The 21,702-nt window shown below is 47.5% G+C and overlaps 1 protein-coding gene across 3 annotated transcripts in view; it reads left to right on the top strand.

The window, feature by feature from the left end:
• The first annotated feature begins 1,326 nt into the window (after positions 1-1,326).
• Positions 1,327-21,702, top strand: part of RNF169 (ring finger protein 169) — a 29,540-nt gene continuing 9,164 nt past the window's right edge. For 2 of the 3 annotated variants that reach the window (XR_012040518.1, XM_072850988.1), the window contains exons 1-3: positions 1,327-1,663; positions 14,173-14,249; positions 20,620-20,766. Coding sequence is in view for 2 of the 3 variants with exons in the window: in XM_072850988.1 (XP_072707089.1) it covers positions 1,327-1,663; positions 14,173-14,249; positions 20,620-20,766 (561 nt within the window). In the remaining variant the exon portion in view is untranslated. Of the gene's footprint in view, positions 1,664-13,460; positions 13,669-14,172; positions 14,250-20,619; positions 20,767-21,702 lie in introns of those variants that run through there. The other variant, XM_072850989.1, reaches the window with a different exon arrangement.

Below are 21,702 nucleotides of genomic sequence, written 5' to 3'. Positions count from 1 at the left end.
CCCTCACCTCCCAGCAGCTCACACCCTAAATTAGGCAAGAGTAGGACCTGCCCCATCACCCCTTTTACCCCTCCTCAGCGAGTTATTTAGCAGACGTGGAAGACTTGTGATGAATTTTAAGCCCCTGTTTCAAGCAGCAATAGAAAACAATGGGTTGGAGGTCACCTGAAATTTTTGGGACATGGGTGCGGGGCTGGGAGGAAGGGGTTAGCTTAAGGCTGCAAGTTGGGGATTTGGGTTCCTCCAAACCCTGTGGCCGTGGAACTGAACACTGCGGTCACAGAGCAAAAACACCAACTGAATACCTACAAGCAGATATTATCCAGAAAGGGTTAAACTAAAGGGTTGATGTGGTACTGGCCCCTGTGCTCTGCCGGTTTATAACCTGTTAATCTCATCTGTGGAGTTTCTGGACCTTTAGAGACAGCCGGAGAGCCGAACGGGTGTCCTCCACAGCTTGGCCTGTTGATGTCTGAGTCAAGCCATGCTTGACAAGCGCTGAGGAGTCCAAAAAGGAGCATGCGCTGTGGCTATAAGGAAGAAAAGCTGTTAAGTAACAGGAAATCAAGATAAAAAAGGATTGTTAGTACATGGGGATTTTGTGGTGTCTTTAAAGACCCAGCACTCAATATTGTAGGAAGAGGGGCAAAGGGGGAGCAGGAGGCTGGAGGGCTGCATCATGCCCCACAGACACGCTCTGGGGCTGCCGAGAGCCCCCATCCAAGAGGGAGGGTCTTAAACCCTCTGTGAAACCACAGGGATTTGAAGCAGCTCCACAAAACTCAGGCCAGCAGGAACAACCTGAGATTACACCCTTCACAGAAGCATCCGGCAAGCCTGAAATAAAAGATATCCCCCCCACAGCCAACTATGGAGGGTCTTCCCTATGGCGGGGCACAGCCTAGAGAACAGCAGTTTGCTGAAGGGGCACACAGCCACCATGCCCTACGCCCTCCCCGGGGCAGTGGAGGGGGCACAGGCCTTCGGGGCCAGTGCCCCTCCACAGGGAGTCCCTCTCCCGCCACGCAGCCCCTCACAGCAGGCCCGGGCTCCGTGAGGGGAGCCGCTGCCCGCACCGCCCGCACCGCGGGAATCGCCTCACGGCTACTGAGGGAACGGGGAGGCGGCCCCTGCTTATATAGCCGGGCGTGGTCTCTCATGAATATTCAACGAGAAGGCGCGGCCAATGGGGAGGCGGGGCTGGTCAATAGTGACGCGCCGCGGCGCTCATGAATATGAAGCGAGGGGGCGGGCCGTCTTATGAATTATGTGGGTAGTGGGCGGGGCCGCGCGCCCCAACGTTCTGTCCCTTCAAAGTGTGAGAAGATGGCGGCGGCGGGCCCCGGCGGCCGGGCCGCGGTGCCGGCGCGGCGGGGGCGGCGGCGGCGGGGGCGGGCCGGGGCGGCGGCGGAGGAGGACGAGGTGGTGCTGGCGGTGGCGGAGTGCCCGGTATGCCGGCAGGCTCTGGTGGAGGCGGTGACGCCGCCCTGCCGCCACTCGCTTTGCCTCGCCTGCTTCCAGCGCTGCCTACAGGGCCCGGGCCTCTGCTGCCCGCTCTGCCGCAGCCGTCTCTCCACCTGGGCCCGCCGCCAGCAGGCCCGCGCCGAGCCCGCCGCGACGACGGCCGCCGGAGGAGGCGGGGAGCAGCGGCCGCCGGACCAAGGTGCGGCGGCGGCGGCAGCGGCGGCGGCGGCGGCGGCGGCGGCGGGCACCTGCCCCTCCCCCTCCCCCCCGGTTCCAACCGGCGGGGGGTGGGGGGGGGCGCGCGGCGCGCGCGGGGGCTCGGCCCCGAGGGGGCGGGGCCGGCGCGCGGGAGGTGCGATGAGCCGGCGGGGGCTCAGCCCCGAGGGGGCGGGGCCGGCCTGGAGGGTGCGCTGAGTTGGCGGGGGCTCAGCCCTGTCCTGCGGGGCCAAGCCCGGAAAAAAAGGGAGGGGGGGGGCGGCGGGGCTGAGCCCACCCTCCTTTGCAGCGGCGGGAGATGGGCCTTGGAGGGGTCGCCCGGCGGGGGGGGGACGGGACATTTCCCCACCTCGCCACGCCCGGATCAACATCTGCTCCGTGCCCTGAGTGCGCCCGGGCTCAGCCGTTGGGCTCCCCTCGCCGACAGCATCAGCGATGGGGGCAGCAGGATGGTGCCCCCCTCCATAAAGCACCGGCGAGATGGCGGGCTGGGGCGGTGCGGAGGCTGGGCGGGAGCGGGCTGCCAGCAGCATCTCGCCCCGTTCTCAGGCCCACATTCATCCACGGGTCTTAACTAAACACCCCGCGTGGGGCAGGTCTGGCCTCTCCTCCGAGCGCCTGCTTGAACCCCGAAATGGCGAACGGCAAATTATTTTTATAAGAACGTTGCCCAAAAAGCGAATGGTTATGACGGTGCTGCCCGTCGGAAGGGCTGGTAGAAGTCAGGCGGGTTTCTGCCGCGTCGAGAGAGGAAAGCTTTTGTGCCGTGGGAAGTCCTGGTCCCTTGTTGACATAAAAAAAAGTCCATTGCTTCTGAGTTCATGGCTTTTTGTCACGCGTTTCCTCCCCGTCTCGAAAGCCGGCTCCTACAAAACTGTTCCCTGCATTTCATTTAAAATAAATCCTCGGTTGAGCCAGCGGCGTTTCTCTTTCCCGGTGGGAGCCGAGGCGTCGTGGAAGATGCCCACCTTGCTGCTGTCAAAACTCCCGACGCGCCGGGATCTTTTGCCGGTGCCGCGTTGGTTGGAGAGGTGATGCGGCAGCGCTGGCAGAGATCGGCCGCCTACGCTGCACCTACACGAGTGCTTCACCGACGTAGCAGCGCTGGTGGGAGCCCTGTAGAGCAGACAAGGCTTTAAGCTACGGATAAACGTCCTTTTAGCCGTCCAGCCGTGCCCTAACCGTTCCTTTTTGAGCGTGTTACTGGTCTCCTGGTTCGTGCTTGTGTCAGCACCCTCTAATTTGCTGCGGGAAAAATTGGCAGGATGAGCTTAAACAGCTTAAATTGGTGGTTTGAACTAACCCCGCTAACCTTTGCTGGAAGCGAATTGGGAAGCCTTTGCACAGAAGGATTTGCTGAATCAATGAACAGACGGGCTTGTCCGGAGGGAGCTGAGCCAAACGGCTGGGAGCGGTTCCTCCTCCCTGGCCCAGCCAGAGGAGGGACAACAGAAACTCCCCGAGTCGATCTCCGCTCCAAGGCAGTGGTGTCAGTCATGCTTAAATATACTTGGCTTGGTCCAGCCTAGCTTGAATGAGAATATCCAGCCATGCTGCCGGAGTGCTTATGCAGTGCCTTGGCTGGTTTGTTTTTGGTTTTTTTTAAATTCATTTTAATTCTCTGCTTGTCTTGAATTGTCCGAGATGTGTATATTTTGCAGCAAGGCACGCGGTCATCGTGTTGGTTGTCATTTTCTGCCAGCTCGAACTTCCTAAAGCTCTGGAAGTGTCTTGGAGAGAATTGTGGAGGGTCTTAGGACTGAGAAATGTGGGGTGTGCCCCCCAAATGCGGTCGGACACCTGCACCTGAGTGTCACCTTGAGTATGGCTTTGTTATGGACACTCTAAATTGGGCTAGACTAACCCCTACTCACTCTGTACTCTGACTGTGTTTCACACCGTAGACCTCGCCACCGTAAAATTGCACTTAAAGCTGTAGAGCGGTTAACAGCTGATGAGGTGAGCTAAAATGAGCTGTACTCTTGAACGACATTTCTGCTGCTTTTCTAGCCTAGGCTCAAGCTTGTCCTTAAGCAGCACTAGATGGCTGCATCGGGCTAAGAGCTGTGAAGGTAATTGGCCACTTATGTTGTAAGTTGGGCTAATAGTGTGGAAATCAAAGGTAGTTGATCCATTACAAATGGTAACCTACTACATGCAGAGAGAGAGCAGTGGATGTGGTTTATCTCGACGTTAGTGAGGCTTATCGGAGAATCACAGCATGGCTGAGGTTGGCAGGGACCTCTGGAGACCCAACCCCTGCTCAAAGAAGGGTCACCAGCAGCAGGTTGCCCAGGACTCTTGTCCAGTTGGGTTTTGACTGTCTCCGAGGTTGGAGACTCCGTGGCTTCTCTGGGCAACCTGTGTCAGTGCTTGACCACCCTGACGGTAAAAAAGTGTTTTCCTATGTTAAATGGAACTTCTTGTATTTCAATTTGTGCTCACTTCCTCTTGTCCTGTCACTGGGCACCACTGAGAAGAGCCTGGCTCTGTCTTCTCTGCTGTCTTCCACCAGCTATTTAAACACGTTGGTGAGATCCCCCCAAGCCTTCTCTTCTCTGGGCTGAACAGTCCCAGCTCTCTCAGCCTCCTCTTGTATGTCAGATACTCCAGTCACTTAATGACCTTCATGGCCCTTCACTGATCAAGATAAAGAGCATCCACTGCTCTCCACTCATCCACTGAGCCAGTCATCTCATCACGGAAGACTACTATGTTGGTTAAGCATGCTTTCCTTTTCATAAATCCAAGCTGACTACCTCCCAGACACCTCCTTGTCCTTGTCTAGAACTGGTTTCCAGGAATAGTTGCTCCATCACCTTCCCAGGGATCGAGGTGGGGCTGGCCCTGTCATTCCTCCTCCTTGCCCTTTTTGAAGGGAGGAGTGACATTTGCTTTCTTCCAGGCCTCAAGAACCTCTCCCGATCACCATGACCTTTCAAAGATAATCAAGAGTGGCCTCACAATGATGTTGGCCAGCTCCTGCAGCTCTCATGGGTGCAATCCATTAGCTCCCATGGACTTGTGTATGTCTGGTTTGTTTAAATGTTTCCTAACCTCATCCTCCCTCCGACGAGGGTGGGTCTTCCTTGCTCCAGACTTTCCCCCTGGTCTCAGGGGCCTGGGATTCCTAAAGCTGGTCTTAGAATCACAGAATGGTTTGGGTTGGAAGACACCTCCAAAAATCATCTAGTCCAACCCCCCTGCCATGGCCAGGGACATCTTCAACCAGATCAGCCTCACCCTGAACACTTCCAATGATGGGGCATCCACAACCTCTCTGGGCAACCCGTGCCAATGTCTCACCTCCCTAATCGTAAAACATTTCTTCCTTAGGTCCAGTCTAAACCTACCCTCCTTCAGTTTAAAACCGTTGTCCCTTGTCCTGTCACTACAGGCCCTGGTAAAAAGTCTTTCTCCATCTGTTTTATAAGTCCCCTGTATATACTGAAAGGCCACAAGAAGGTCTCCCCAGAGCCTTCTCTTCCCCAGCCTGAACAACCAGCCTTTCTCCACAGCAGAGGTGTTCCAGCCCTCTGACCATTTTCGTGGCCTCCTCTGGACCCGCTCTAGCCGTAAAGACTGAGGAAAGGAGGCACTGAACATCTTAGCCTTTTCCATGTCCTTTAGCATCAGGTCCCCTGCCCCACCCAGCAGCAGACCCACATTTTTCTTTTGCTGCTGATGTACTTGTAGAAGCCTTTCTTGTTGCCCATCGTGTCCATTTGCTTTTCGCTCTTTTGACTCTCATCTCCCATACCATCCGCTCTGACACACTGGTGGAGACCTGGGGGGACCTTATCAATGTATATAGATCCCTGAGAGGAGACAGTAAAGGCAGCAGAGCCAGGCTCTTCTCAGTGGTGCCCACTGACAGGACAGGAGGCAATGGGCACAAACTGAAACACAACAAGTTTCACTTACCATAAGAAAAAAACCTTTTACTGTGAGGGCAACCAAGTGCTGGCACAGGTTGCCCAGGGAGTCTCCATCCTCAGAGATAGTCAGAACCCAACTGGACACGGACCTGGCCAGCTTGAGCAGGTCCTGCTTGAGCAGAGGGGTTTGGTCTCCAGAGGTCTTTGCCAACCTCAGCTGTTCTGTGATTCTGTTATCAAACACTGAATAAGCTGATGTATTTAATTAAATCACCTAAAATCTGCAAAATCTTAAAAACTATTTGGTATGACCTCTTGACGTACCTTGATTATTCCAGCTTAAATTGGCTAATTAATCACGGTTTCAAGTCTCAATTTTTGTCATTCACTTTGGGATTCGTACATAATCGTGGACTTAAGGAGCTCTCAGACCTTGGCTGAGGTGGGGGATTCTTCGTTAGGTGCTATACAAATACGTATGAAGACAAAGTCCATGTCACGACACTTGTCAAACAAGACCGGATAGAAGTAAGCGGAGACAACGCATACGCGCTGCCTGTGTTGTGTCTTAGCGTGGGCTGGGTTTGCTTGCCTGCTCCTGGGCATCCGATGCCCTTTGAGCTGCCGTGCTGCCTTCAGCCTGGCCTCCAGCTGCTGCCCCAGAAGGGTATGGGTGGCCCATAGGTCCCACATCCTCTCTGCCTGCTCTGTGGGCATCTCTAAGTACCATATAGCACCTGGAAAGGCACCCTAGCTGCTGGTGTAAAACCAAATTTTGAGCTAAAGATGCAGTACTGGCTGTAATACTTTGCTAAGTAAGGTTTCTTATGTTAAAACAGTTGCCTGGTGAAAGTCTTGGAAGGCAGATAGGTGCAGCAGATGGGAGGCTTGGAGACTGCGGGTATGTGTTTGAGGATTCAGCTAGCCAAGAAGAAGAAAGAACATAACATGTTCACGGCGAGGTGCTCAGCCTGATTTGTAAGAAAATTAGTACATTCGCATTTCTCCCAAGGAAGATGGGAATACCCTATGAATCAAAACAAAAGAAAAGGATCTTGTGAAAAAGGACAAGCAGATGAGATCGTGGCTGTATCTTCTCAGACAGCAGGCAGAAGGCCCACCGTCAGTATGAGATACTCACCGACATTGATAGATTTTTGCCTATCAATCCTGACATTACCATCCCAGATTATAGATGACTTCAGGGAGCTTGGAAAATTGCTGAAGGAGAAGTATTCCCCCATGAACAGGGAAACAGAAATTCAGTTTTCCAAGGAAAGGGCTTGTTAAGCTGGTCAAGAGCTTTAAAATCCTAACATGAAGATGGTCTGGGAGGGACAGAATAAATGACTGCTTTTGGAAGAGACAGGGGAAGTCTGCTCCCCTACACCGAGGTAGGATCGAGTGTACCTAAACCATTCCTCGCAGACATCCGAGTCGTCCGTTCATACACAGATGGCTGAAGGGGATCCCACAGCCACCTTTGTTTCAGCCTCTGAACACTTGGAAAATTTTGCCTAATATCTAATCAAAATCTCCTTTGTTATAAACGCAGCTGATTTCTTTTGTTTCTCTTCTGCCTGGTAGCTATGCAGAACAATTAATAACTGATGCTTTTATAAGAGAGGTGGGGTGTTTTTGCCAGACTTCTAACATGACTTCCCCCTCCTTCCTCCAAGTCTTTTTTTGGCTGTGGTTTCCCTCTTTCCCTGCTGGACCAGACCAGTCTAGTTCTTGAGCATTTCCTGGTGATTCCTTAATTTCCTGTCATTTCTGTTGTTCTGTAGCCTGTCGCCAGTTTTTTTGTCTCAAGACCACAGTGCTAAGAGTTTAGAAACAGCAATCCCAATGAAGCCTTTCCCTGCTATGTGAAAAGCAGTGATTTACTCCCCTCGTCAAACTGATTAAAGTCGACACCACCTCTTTTTTCCTCCTTGTCGCAGCATTGGTGTTGTATGGCTGTTTGATGGGATGGGTTAAATTTAAGATTGCCCAGGAAAATAAATAAGGTAGGGATACCTCTTCAGGGGCAGTAACACCTGTGCCATGAGACTGTCAGAGTGTTTGCACCTCCGTCTCCTCCCTCGCTCTCCTCTCTCCAGTCATCCACAATACTTAAATTATTTTTAATCTACCATTCAAGCCGTTAATGAAGAGAGTGATTAGGACCAGACCCAGAGCCTGCCCCAGTGGCCAGTGTGAGAGGCTGTCCTGGCATGGCAGTGGATCATTAACTCTTGGAAAATAATTTTTCAGCTAGTTGTGCATCCATCTGAATAGTGGTTATACCTAGACTAGCTTTTTTTTTCCTCGCTGTGCTTCTAAGAATGCTTTTTTTATGTGCTTCCAAATGAAAAAGACAAAATATTTGTGGTGTACTGTTACTCAGGGTGCTGAGGACGGGGTTATCCTGCAAAACAAGGATATATCCAGATAATACGGAAAGTAGAGGGTGAGCTGGGAATCGGCATGCAAGGAAACTTCACGGAATGAGCCTGCGTCTGCTGGAATTTCAGCTCCGTCTCGGGACCAGCCCTGCTATGCCCAACCTGGCAGCTCTGCAGGGTTGCATGTGTGTCTCTGGCAGCTCCAGGAGAGCACGTGAGCTTTTGTGTTTGTGCAGTGCTGTGCCTGAGCTGAAATGGTCTCCATGAGCCCAAAGGGCGTTGGCACTAAACTGTACCTAGCAAAATTTCTTAACCTGTCTTTGTGAGGTTAAGAGCTATCGCTCCTTGCCCCACTCCTTACAGCTTCTCCATCTAGGACTCTGAGCTTCTTTCCTCCGATGCCTTCATACCGCACTCCTACCTCCCCACCCAGCTCTTCTCCTTTCTCCACGCAGGCATAAGGGCAGGATTTTGAGTTCCTTTGCAGTGGTTCCTACTCTCATATTTTCTTGCTTTATTTCCTTAGGCATTTCTGTCTAGAGCAAGTTTTGGACAGTGCAGGAGGCAGTTCCTACACGGGCTGCTCAAAAGTACGTGGGTGACCCCTAACACAGCACATCCTGCTAGTCCTTAACTCTCCCCGTAAAGAAAAATTGTGGGTGTCTTGGTCTCTACAGCAGGTAAAATACCCTCTCACCCCCAAGAGATGAATTCATATTACTCATTTTCCCCTCATCCCCTAATTATCCCATCAGAGAAGGAGATTGGATTGAATTAATGCGAGTTGTTCTTGCTTAAAAGAAGAACTTTTAAAAAGAAGTTTTGTTTTGAAAAACAAAAACTTCAGTCACAGAGTTGGTGTTAGTTTGTCGTCTGCCTCTTACCTTCTAGATACTTGCTAATGAACTAACAATTGGTGGTAGCACCCGTTTGCATATTGAAACTAAGCCTGCTGTTTTACAGTTCTCAAGTAGCTGCTTCCCCTCTTGTTCTCCTACTTCTCCATGACCTTAAAGAAAACCCCTTTGCTCCAGGAAGCCTCGAAGACAGCCACAAACAGTTCAGAACTTACCAAGGGGGATTTCACCAGCTTTCTAAAGCCACCTCTTCTCTCTCTCCCTCTCGCATCCCCAGACAGCCTCTCCATCTTCCATCTTCCTTTATTCAAAGCCTCTTCCCAGGCGTTGCTACCAGCAGGAACACATCTTTTGGTTTTATACCCAATATGGCTCGAACAACTCCCATCTTCGCCGAGACTGGCTCTCAGCACACCATGCAGAGGCATCGACCGGTTCTCGGCCACATCCCTGGAGAGGTCTTTCCATTTACAGTCTATTGTATTCTTGAACTTGGTACATTCCTTTTGGCTTAAATGGCCTTTCATCTATTTATATTGCTGTACAACTCACAAATTTTATAAATCCTATCATAACATCTATTTACTGTACGTGCATCGTGTGAAACCCGCAGCCTTGCATCCACTGTTAGCTGTCCATAGAAACAAGGCAAAACAGATCATTCACATGGATGAGAAACAATACTCAAGAGAGTTCTTCCGAAATACTTTTCCTTTGCACTTTTTATGCTATCTTTATTTACTTCTTGTTTCTGCACTCCTGTTTCTTAAAGTACCTGGTCACAGTTAATTTTTGGTAAACACCAAAGCATCACTCTTCTGAACACTTAAGTTTTCACTGCGTCAATTATTTCTCTGCCCTCTTCCCATTAACTAATGGGCTTTTTTGTTTTCTGTCTTGCTTTTAATGCATGTCTAGATCCACTTTTTGGTGGCTTTGTGTGCCTTTTCCCAGCTCCCCAAGCCAAGCTTTTGAAAATGAAGAAAAGGAACAAGAGGTGCAGGGGAAAGCAATGCTTTCTGTGCCCTGGCATCAGTGCTAGGGGAACCGGGTCGCTCCGTTTGGAACATAAATCAAGCAAAATTAGGTGATTCTCCCCCTCTGCTCTGCTCTGGTGAGACCCCCCCTGCAGTGCTGTGTCCAGCTTTGGGGTCCTCAGCACAGGAAAGACATGGAGCTGTGGGAGCGGGTCCAGGGGAGGCCACAAACATGATCCGGGAGCTGGAACACCTCTCCTATGGAGAAAGGCTGAGAGAGTTGGGGTTGTTCAGCCTGGAGAAGAGAAGGCTCCAGGGAGACCTTACTGCGGCCTTTTTACCAAGGTCTGTAGTGACAGGATAAGGGGCAACGGCTTTAAACTGAGAGAGAGTAGGTTTAGATTGGACATAAGGAAGAAATTCTTTACAATGAGGGTGGTGAGACACTGGCACAGGTTGCCCAGAGAAGTTGTGGATGCCCCATCATTGGAAGTGTTCAAGATTGGGTTGGATGGGGCTTTGAGCAACCTGATCTAGTGGAAGATCATAGAATCCTGGAATCATTTAGGTTGGAAAAGACCTTTAAGATCGAGTCCAACCATAAACCTAACGCTGCCAAGTCCAGCACTAAATGTCTCTGCCTGTGGCAAGGGGGTTGGACTAGATGATCTTCAAAGGTCTCTTCCAACCCAAACCATTCTGTGATTCTATGAAAATCTGTTGGGAAGACTTGCCTCGGGGAGATTATTGAAATTAATTGGTACTAGCCTATTTAGGATGTAGCAAGTGAGGGAGAAATGACAGTATGTTAATAGCTATCAACCACATCAACGTTCTTCTAGTGTCATCTCCTGCTTCAGCTGGAACTCCAGGCTCAGAACTAGATTAAATCTGGTTTTGTCCCATTTGGCTATACATGAGAACTGATCTGGAGCCTGTTGTGGTACAGGAGCTGCTTTGGGGTGAAAAAACTGCTTTGGAGGGTGGCATTTTTTTTCGGTACATTGATCTTAGCTTGACTCCGTTTCTGTCTCTGGTTTGCTGTGACCACAGATGCCTGCGGCAGGGCAGGAGAAGTGGACAGGCGATGTTGCGTGTTGTCCTACCGGTATGTGACAGCCCTAAGTCTTCCTACAGCTCCAACCTTACTGATTCTTCCACTTACAAAAAAGTTGCAGATTTATGGCCAAAATGTTCTGAGTTTTAATTTCTTGTTTCCAAATACGCCCCGATCCACCGATGCCAAAGTGTGTGTATATATATATATATACTTCATATATATATGTATATGAAGTATGCCATTGGCATATCTTCATGTAATTTAGTTAACATCCTTTTAAAAGAACTAGAGTAACTACTCTTATTGGAAAACTGTTTCCAAACCTCTCCGCAGTCAGAAAACTTCTAACTTCTTGTTTTGTGTTTTGAAAACATTAAGATCTCATCTTCATCTGCAAGTATAAACACTAACTGCTGGAAGTTAAAAGGAAAAACAGTGAAAACCTCAAGGTTTTGATTATCCCTGCCAGGAATAAAGAGAAGCTACAAAGTCTGCTGAAAGTTTCCATGGAAGCTGGGTGTGAGGGGGGTTCGCTGCTGTGGGTGGCAGAGCTTTGACTTGCCGGATGGCATCGGTTGGCAAAACCCAGGAGCCTCTGAACAACAGACAGGGAACCGAAGGGTTTCTGAATTGAGTTCAACTTATTTTTATTCAATCCATGTTGCTGAATTCACCAGATGGATGTTTCTGAATCTTTCACCAGTAAATATAAAATCTGCTGGTCAGGAGTGTGGATTAACGGTGCCGGTGTGTAATGCACACTTCTGTGTGCTAACGTTGAAAGGATGGAGTCATTCGAGGGGATTGAGGCTACAAGTCAAATGCCTCTTCTAAAGAGAACCAGCGTTAAATAATTAGAAAATCTTTTGTCCTCTCAAATAGTGTAGAAATCAATTGTTTTTTTCAAGATTGAGCACAATAGGATGAAACTCTTGTCTGCCAGCATAAACGAGCAGGATGCCAGGTTTGATCCTGACGCTGCGACTGCTTCAGTGCTATCACCGTGCTCGGAAGGAGCATCCCTGTGCCAGCCTTCCCAACAGCCCTTCCACATCAGCTTCATTCAGAAACCGTTCCTGTTGACCCACAGAGTACTCAAGAGGAAGAGCAAGCAGGAGTTTTGCTGCAAAATCAAGTAAAAGGCCTTTTCTTCCATCATCTTACCCATTTCGTTGTTCTCCTAGGCTGTAGCACACATCGAAACAGCTGAGCAGCCTTGTCCTGGACCTGAACATCCAGAATTAGCACGTGGAGGTGTGCTGGAGGAACATGCGTGATGCTCTGATCATCTTGCCTTCCTCCCCAGCTGCATCCCAGTGCGAGGACCGGTCTGGTTTGATTGGCAGCAGTTCCATGCTGATGGGAGCATCTTGGCTGGGGGCAGCCACCGTGCAGCATCACTCTAACCCAGAAACTATAATGGAGTGTTGTAAACGTAGATATACAGTTGTGCATACATTTTTGGTTTCATCTCTTCTACACAGTTAGAAGTTTGGAGTCTCTCTTTTTTGACACATCTATAAAATATACAAGTTGGTGCATAAAGATGCCACAGATAAAATTGCCTCTGCCTGGTGTTGGACCACTTTAGCTAACCCGGCACAACTTTACAGGTAAATGTTGTTCCATTATTTAAAATCTCTTCTGGCTTGCTGAACCCCTGTAAGCAACGAAACAGTTTATGTGGGTTGTCTTTGCTGTGGCATGCTTCCCTCGGGTTAGCTCATACACTTTTATTGCCCTGGAGGGAAAAAATACACCTTTTTAGCTATGAAGATAAGGTCTGAGACAAGCCTTAAACATTTAGAAGTAATTGAAGGTTGCTGCGGGCGCATTACAGATTGCTGCTGCTCTTGGGACTCTCTTTGTGGAAGCTGAGCTTGATAAAATTCACAAAGAACTGGAACTGCTCAAGGACACAATTGAAAAAACATTTTGAGAAGCTGGTGGAAGGTTTCCAGCGTGGCCGGTTGCAGGCGCAGAAGCAGGAGCGAGGAATGCAGCCTGGCCTCCCCAGCATCGCCACCGCTCGGGATTTTTATCACACATGTTGGGACATTTTGGATGTTTTCCTTTAAAAACAAGCCTGGCTTGCGCAGGCGTGTGAGTAATAGCAGGGAATAAAGAGGGAATAGCAGCTCTTTTTTTAAAAAAAAAAGCCTTATAATCTATATGCTTGATGTTTGATTACAAGAGATATTTTTTCCCCCTTTTAAAGCAAGTATTAAAGAAATACTTTGTGATTTGTTCAGCTCTGGCGTTGGCAGCATTCCCTCTCTGGAGCTCCTCGAGCAGGAAGCTCCAGAGTTTGCACTCACCCTCACCAGTGGGGTGGGAGCGAAGATATGGGGCTTTCCTACTTGCTCGTACCCGTTTCATCCCGAGCGTAGCACGTCAGGATGATGAGCTGTGCTGCACCCTGCCTGGAGTACTGATACGGGCTGAGCCAGGACGGTTGTTCAGGGGTTGTTGTTTTATTCCGGTTGTTGCCTTTTCCATCCAAGCTCCTCCGACTGTAGTGCGACTTGCCCAGACTTGCGCTGCACGGAAGCGGGAGGCAGCTTTGAGGCCGACATAAAGAAGGGAGTCATTTGGGGTGTTACAGACTCCAGGGATGGAGGTTAAACTATATCCCCATGCCAATATGCTTTTGGTGTTTGAATTCCCGAGGGGGAAGGGAGGAAGCGGGAGCAGGATGGGGAATTCCTGCCGGACGGAGCAGCCCGCCCACCCGGCTTCGAAATATTGACCTCGGGGAGCGCGTTGCAAGCAGAATAAAAGCTGTGCTTGTTCCGGACCAGCGGGACGGCACTGCAAACGGCTGTGCAGGTGAATGGGATGTGGAGGAGTAAAACCACTGTTTATATAGAAAACAGAGTGTTCTCGATGTGTTCGTTTAAATGACAGAAGGGCACGGGTGTGAATTCGGGTGTTGTGCTGCTGCTGTCAGCCTGTGTTTCTTGGGTGTCTGGCTGGAGCAGATTTCTAGGACTCAGATTCCCCATGATATCTCAGGGCTGTTATTAACCTCTGTGTTTACATCCTCCTAATACTCCCCTGATTGCTTAACTACTTGTCAAGAACTCTTGAGAATCTCAAAAGAAACTATCGAAGTGCAAAATGGTATGACTTGGCCATCCTCCTCCGAATGTTTCTGTATGTTAAACAAAGCTTTGATTGCAGTGTCGTCATATAAACGTATGTGCTTGCAAAAATGCTGCAGAACCTCTTGTGCAGTCCCTGGAGAGCTTATCCTTTTTGGGAAATAATGGGCAACCCCAATCGTCGTACACTAAAAAGTGTTTCCTTTTTTTTTTTTCCTTCTTTTTCCAGACTTTATATTCAGAGCACCCATTAAATTAAGCAAACCAGGGGAACTCCGAGAAGAATATGAAAGCCAGCTAAGGAAGGTACGGTATTCTGTGTAATTGCGGTTTTTCTTCGAGAATAACTTGGATTTCCTGCCGGAATGCCATCCTGCCTATAAGGAAACTTGAAGGGCTTTTTTTTCCTGCTCTGTAACAAAGGTCATTTATTCCCTTTATGCTGTTCAGCCAGTTCAGGAAAATGTTGGCAGTAATCGAGTATGTAGAAGCCAGATTTTGCTGTCTTAGGCTGCCTTCCACAACATGGAAATGTACCTTCCTTGGTGGACCTCAAGCAACTGTTCGGTTGTACAGGGTTTATTAGAGCATCAGTATTTGTGGATGTAATTCCATAAAGGCTTTTGCAGCATAAGGCATCTCGTGCAGTAACATCCCTCTCAGAAACAATCTATTCCAAACTAGAGCTTTCTGTCTATTTTTAGGCAAGAAAAAAAAGGGCATTTAAAGACAAAAAACTGAGAAGGGAAGAAAAGCTTTTCAGCTATTTTGGAGTTAACGTCTGGGAAAATATTTTCTACATTAAAAAAGGGATTTTTTTTCTTAATCTAAATCATTGAAATATCTCCAGTGGCTAGTCATTTCTGGAAGTTGGCTGCTTTTTAAGTGAGAAACATTACAGTGAAAGCAATGACCGCTGTAGCCGAGCAGGTAATGACTTCCATTGCAACCCCTCTCGTAAGGGTCGCCCGTAACGTGGTAAAACATTCACGCTGCCACTCGTAGCTCCTGCGTCTGTCGTCCCTTCCTCTGCCTGGCCCTGCACACCGTCCTGCCGAAACGTGGACTCTGCCCCGCTGCTGGTGTCTCTGTCAATAGATTTAATCGCTCTCCCGAGGCCTTGATCTCTGTGATGGTGTTTGGCTTTGAGATGGGTCCAACCTCTCGCTGATTAGTTTACCTGCTGGGGAAAAGGAACAGGGGTTTATTCATCGCTGAAGAATTTTCTTTGGGTTTTCACTTGAAGATCTCATAGAAATGGCTGGGAAGCTGATGTTTAGTTAGAAAAATAGCCTTGTCCACTGAGTGATGCTAAGTAGGGAAATGGGAAATACTGCTTAGATGGTATTTAAGGTAAATAACTCATCTGGGAAATGCAGATATGTGAGGAGACAATTAAAAATGGGGAAGGGTCTTCTCCCCTGCTTCTCCATGTGTGGAATTAGCAGTGACACTGATGGGCATGTCACTAGAGGTTATTAGGATAACTTTGGCTGACTGTGACCTTCGTTAAGTGATCTTAAGAAAGGCGAACTCTTCTCCGGTCCAGGTGACTTTTGCTAGGCAGGCAAGCATGCTTTGTGCGTGAAGTCTCGTGACTTGCGGCGTTTTTAGCAATGGTGAGACGCTTTGTTGAGAAGCAGTTGGTTTAGGCAGCAGCATAAGACTTAAGTGCACAGAAATCTTACTCATATAAAAATGTAGTTTATTAATTAGCTTAAATGTGCATTACTGTATTTGGCAATTTAATTTTTTTTCACTGTAACCTTCAGGATGAGTATACTCAGGGTATCTTTGGCTTAAAGAAGAAATAAAGCTTTTCATGTAGGTATTAACTGTAAACCTTCCTAGGGTTTTATAAATCACTCCGTAATAGTGAGTGGGAGACGTTCCATGGCGATATTGGAGCTAACTCATCATTGATCCTGCCAGACTTGTTGCTTGATGTCTTCAGTCCAGCTTCAAGGCCAGAATTTCCCGGGTGTCCAGGGGAGCAGGAACTGCCTGAGTTCACTGAGGCTGGATCTTAGCTCTGCGGTTCTTCCAGGTGCCTCCAGACTGATGCATATCTGCATCTTCTGGAAGGATTAAACCATCTTCTCTCCCATGGTCCGGAAAACTTTTATAGGAGCATTGCATCCATTCAGGACGAAGTGGGTCCTTTATCACCGCTTGCTAATCCCGATTACTCCGTTACCGACTTTAAATATTACATATAAAATTCAAGTAAACACATTTAAAGCTTAGTCAGACTGCAGCTGAAGAGGTTTTTGCATCTACTGCTTGACTTCAGCAAAAAGATACCACGTGCAGTCACTTCCCCACCAGTCAAAAGGAAATACTTTAACATGTTTCTGGCATTTTGGGCATGTTTTTGTCTCGTTCCTGTTCAGCCTGCTGCCTTCCCCTTTTTGCTTGCTGGCAGATGGGAGATAGGTTTCTTTCCCCTGCCGACTTAAACTCATTTTTTATGAACCTCGTCTGAAAGAGCTGGTGTGTGGGGGAGATTCTCTGAATCATCATCTAAGAGGAAAGGGCAATGTAATTTAGCTGACAAAATGGCAACTGATGCTGCACTTGCGCTTTTTCCTTATTCCAGGCAAATTTGTGACTGTTGCCACTTAGTGAGTTTCTTGGTGTCTCTGAACTTCAGAATTAGGCAGGAGGAGACGAGAACTCGGGTTTGGGAACCGAACCTTGTGTATAACTGGGCTTCCCTCTGTGTCTCGAGGCAAGAGATTTCATCTCAGCTTCCCTGCCCGTGAAATGGGGATAACCTGGCTTTCCTCCTGAGGAAGGGAGAGGAGTGTTCAAAAGCTTTTACATCTCCCAGATGTGAGTTGTTTTATATATCCTAGCTCTTGACCTGCTTCCCCGCCTTTTGCAGTTGAAAACAAAAGTAGTTACCATAATTACGTACTGAAGAATTTTTATTTGAAGTGGATAATCTTGTAATGTAATTTTCTCAACTGACTTTCAGAACGAGATGAAACGTTTGCTGTCTGTGCAGGATAGCGAGATTTTTTTTTTTCCTCTTTTACACAGCGCACTTGGTGCTCTTGTATTTTATATTTTTCCAAAGGAGGATATCGTTTCTGTGTACTAAAAACCTAACTCATCCTGTTAAACTGTCTCTCTATCACAAGCAGTCTATTGCTTGTAATCACACGCAATCAGGAGGGAAACTCCTACCTGAGGCATGTGCTGACATGCAGCTTTCCAGCGGCATGGGTAGACGGAGCAGGCTCGGGGAGTGAGCAAGCAAACCCGGACGGTTTATGGAGTGAAGAGAAGATATCAAACGTGAGTTTACCAAACTTCTGGAAATGAATGTTAGTATCAAGAATGATATTCCTGAAATTCTCGTTTCTCGAGCAGTTCTTGAGAAAAAAATTAGCCGTTGCTTGTACAGTATTTTTTTCCTGCAGTTTCAAACGGGATATCCGAAAGGGCTACAGGCAGGTTAAAATGCGTTTTCTGATAACCGTACCGCTAATAGCAGCTGACGGTCCTGCATCCAGTATTTCAAAGATGCTACTCAGATAACGTAAGATACTTCTCCTCAGGTAGATGTTTCACACCAGCTTGTTTCAGTTTCTAGTCCTCATGTCCCAGCACAGTATTGCCACGTTTGTAAGTAAATTCTCTGGGAGATAATTTACATTAGGCTACTGAAAATGATTTTTTTAAAAAATTAGTACAAATTTTATCATTAGAGTTTGCTTTTGTTTGCAACCTGAATTCTGGACCTAAATTCTTTTTTGTATCCTGTTAATTAGGATTAGGATCCTGTTGTTGCTTTTTTCACTGTTCACTGTCAGCAGAGCTTGTGCTTGCACTGTGCCATGGGTTGGCCTAAAATCCTTAAATATTCCTGTGTGTTGTTACATATGCCTGTGGCTTTAGATTTGGGAACTGAGTATAATTTTATAAGTTAGACAAAAAAGTGAAGATTTCCATATAGCTTTCTTCCATGTGAGAAATACGGAAGGGACACAAGTGTTGGGTAGTATTTCAGCTGCCCAGAAAGAGTCATCTTTATGATAAATCTTGATGTGAGCTTGTTTTTCAGATACTTAAAAAAGGCTCCTTACAGTGCAGAAAAATGTTCATGAAACGTACAGCAGACTATTCATCATGTCTGCATCATGTGGCCATAGTGTATATTAGTCAGACACTGTGTTGTAGTCATTGCTTGAGATTATTAATAGATCAGGAATTTAAAGATACATCTTAAAACAGCTCTAAACGAGAAGTCAAACCAGCGTTTGAAAACATTTGCTAAACACCCATAATCAGCCAAACAGGGTGGGGGGGTTCCTGGTTTCTACCTTCTCTCCTCCTCCTCTCTCTCTCTCTCTCTTCCTCGTCTCTGGGGGTTTGGATTCAGGAGGATTCGGGTCCTTCCCAGTCTGAAAATCATGATGTGCTTTTCATGTAATGCATCGTGAACTCTGTTTTCTTTGTCATCCGCATGTCCATGCTTCCCCCCCACCCCCGCAGCAGGGAAGAAAAATACTAAATATTTTTGGAAGGGTGAGGAGTTGTTGCAACGTCGCCCACTGCCTTTATGTGCAGTGCTGTAGGATCAGTGCTCGAGCTGCCCGTGGATGCCTTGAGGGCACCAGGTCCCGCAGCACTGCTCTCCCGGGAGGTGAGGGGGAAACTGCAGCGGTGTGAGGAGGTAGGAGGGAATGTAACAGGGCAGCTTCTTAAGCATCTGAGACGCCTACACTCAAATGTGAGGAATAAACAGAAGTATTTGATTTCTTAGTCCTTAGCCATAGCTGTGATTCATCAGCGTGATGGAGACCTGTCAATGAAAGGTCAGGCTTGTTGTCCCAGACGAGGATAACTTATGCACGGAGATTGGTTGGAGGAAGAATCTGGTATATATATACATAAATAGGTAGACTATTCATGGCCTGTGTGTAAGTCTGAAGTTGAGGAAGAGGTGAGAGACAAGCTGGGTGAATGGCTGGGTGATGAGTGAGAAGGGAGCTGGGTGATGTTATCCTGGGCAGGGACGATCGGATGGGGCTATCTCAAGTACGTACTGCAGAGCCTGTTCATCAGGAAAAGGTGGTGGAAAGGAGGAGAAAAGGGGGTTTGTTGGTTTTGAGTAGCAGGTCTGGAGAAAAGAGGTCCTGGCAGAAATGGGGAGTTTGATTCCTTAGGTAAGGGGAGGCAAAATAATGCAGCAGGACAGGCGGCCCATGGGGGTCGTGGACTGTGCTGGGGATAATCCTTTGGTTCAGGAAGAAAGAAGTCTCTGCAGGGAGAGCCTGGCCAGGAGGAGCTTGTGGACACTGAACATTGACCTTGGTTGGTTAAAAGGGATCACTAAGTGATGGATTTTGCTTTTGGGAGGGAGGGAAGGAAGGAAAGTGTTTGCACTTCCCTGAAATCCACTTTTCTTGTTACCCACTTTCCTTATTACTGGACTTCCACAAGCTCAAGAATGGGTAGGGAAGATAAAGGAGTATATGGAAGTTAATGGAAGAGGGACACTTTAGAAGGCACAGTAAAAAAGCCTTCAGCGCAGAAAAAGGATGGGAAGCGCAGCAAGACATAGCTTGGGGCTGCCCTGGCAGTTCTGTAGGATTTCTTGTGCAGCTTTCAGGTTTGTGAAATGCAGTAGTGCAGCACGTGGATAAAATAACGTTGCATCGTAGCCTTTTTGAATTGCCACCAGCCGGGGTGGTAAAAAGTAGCAAGAAAACATCTAAGAACGCATTGGAATTGGAGACAAACAAAAGGAAGTATAGGGGAAGTGTTCCTCATAGGAGGTGATACCAAAAAGGCTGAAAGTGCTTGGTGCCTTCTTTGGATCAGACTTCTTAAATTGCAGGAAAGTATTAAAAAAGCAAGGGGATTTCACTAAGGGGTTAACTACGTGGGGCAGAGTAGGAAGCCAGGAGGTAAAAGCAAGTCTGTCCAGCATGGTGCACAGGCAGCGGCTGTTCGATGTCCAGCAGGCAGGATCCCGTGGATCCATGTACCTTGTGTCCTCGATCCTGGCATTCACTTGCACTTCTCATCCGCATTTGCACTTCAGCTGATAAACTGAATTCAAGCTTTGGGCCTCCAGTTGGCCATCGGAGGGCTAGGTAATTTCTCTGGATCTTCTCCATCCCAACGCGTCAGTGAAACAATAGATTTCATATAGCGTGTAGGTTTCAACATGAGAATTGCTGTATCTAATCCATTTTAATTTAGGCGATGCTGTCTATGTGTCTGCCAAATTGTGTATACTGTGTTGGAGTCCGTTTGAAGACTACAATTGAAATGTCATAGCTTGCATGAAACTACTGTTTTGCACATTTTTATTTGTAGTATGATTATCTACAAGTAGACAAAAGCTTTTGTCTCTCTATTTTAGAAAATGGTGTGGCAGAGAAGTCTTTGTCAAACCCTGGACCTAACAGTGCCTTTGCTGTTTTGCAAAAAAGAAAATATCCATGGTTTTTGTGTAGAGTGCACGTGAAAGCGTTGTAGAAACAAATCAATCTTCACATTATTGCTAGTGAGGGAGGCAGTGGCTCTACTCTAGAGTAGAGAAATGAAGACACAAAGTTAAATTATGTGGCCAGACTCTTGGAAAATCACTTGTTGGCCACCAAGTGTAGGACTTAAGACATTTCAAATACTCTGTCTCTTTTGTCATTATTTTCAGCTGAGGGAAGAAAAACTACAAGAAGAAAAAGCTTCTGAGGATCTGATTCACAAGTTCATTCTAGATGACATGGACGTAGGAAAAAGAAAAATGGAAGAACAGCAGAAAAAAGATGAATCTTTAGTGCTTAAAGTGAACCAAGAGTGTGTAAGTAAGCTCATGCTTCTCTCCTGTCCACATCATAGACACTGACTGGTAGGTGAAATGCTGCTAAGACTCAGTCCTGGAATAAGAACTAGGTTTTTTTAAGACCTTGACTAGTTGAGTATCTCCTGTTCCTGCCCAATGAAACTGGGAGCTTTCATCCTTTGACACAGGGAGCTTTCCAGGATTAGTTGATTGACTTTGTTATAGCCCTTGAAGGCTATGAGCTGTCAGGGGCTATAAAGAAGTCAATCAACTAATATATCAACTATAAATACAGATTATAAAGATCCACGTTAATGAGAGCCATCTTCTAAGGTTTGTTATGACTACAGATGTTCTTCTAGAGGTTTCTGTCCCCCCTTTTACCCACTTTACTCATGACTGAAGGTGCAGCTCTTCCAAACGTATCAGTTAAATCTGTAGACATAACCACTCTGCTTTGTGTATCCTTGGTCTTCGGGCATATATGCATTTCCATGAACATATCTCCCTGAATCTTCTGCAGTGTAGGAGTACGATACTGTACAGATGCTTCTTGCTGAGTTTCGCCTATTTCTCATTTCAGTTGTGAGACTCCGCAGGAAATGCTCTTAAGATTTAAAGACTGATAGGCTGATATGTGGGCACTGAATAACGTCCCGTAGTACCTTTCTTGTAGGATTTTCTCACGTTTCCTTGATCAATAAATTAACTTTCTGCAATGACTGACAGCTATACGTAGGAGCTGCGTGCTTATTTTTGCATTATTTACGTTTTGGGGGCCAGCCTCTGAGCTGTTACAGCTCCAGTGAAGAGAGCCACACGAGCAAGTGTATCTGCTGGCAGGTTGCATTCTCAGTTTACGTCCTCTAGGTGTAATCAGAACGGGGGCTTTTGGAATCTTTAATATCTTTGCAAGAAAGAGCTTTATTTTCCAAGTGATTCTTTTTGTTGTAC

Source organism: Ciconia boyciana, chromosome 1 (assembly GCF_034638445.1).
Source record: "Ciconia boyciana chromosome 1, ASM3463844v1, whole genome shotgun sequence".
Taxonomy (NCBI): domain Eukaryota; kingdom Metazoa; phylum Chordata; class Aves; order Ciconiiformes; family Ciconiidae; genus Ciconia; species Ciconia boyciana.
Note: the sequence above shows the minus strand (reverse complement) of the source record. Positions and strands in the feature narration are given on the sequence as shown.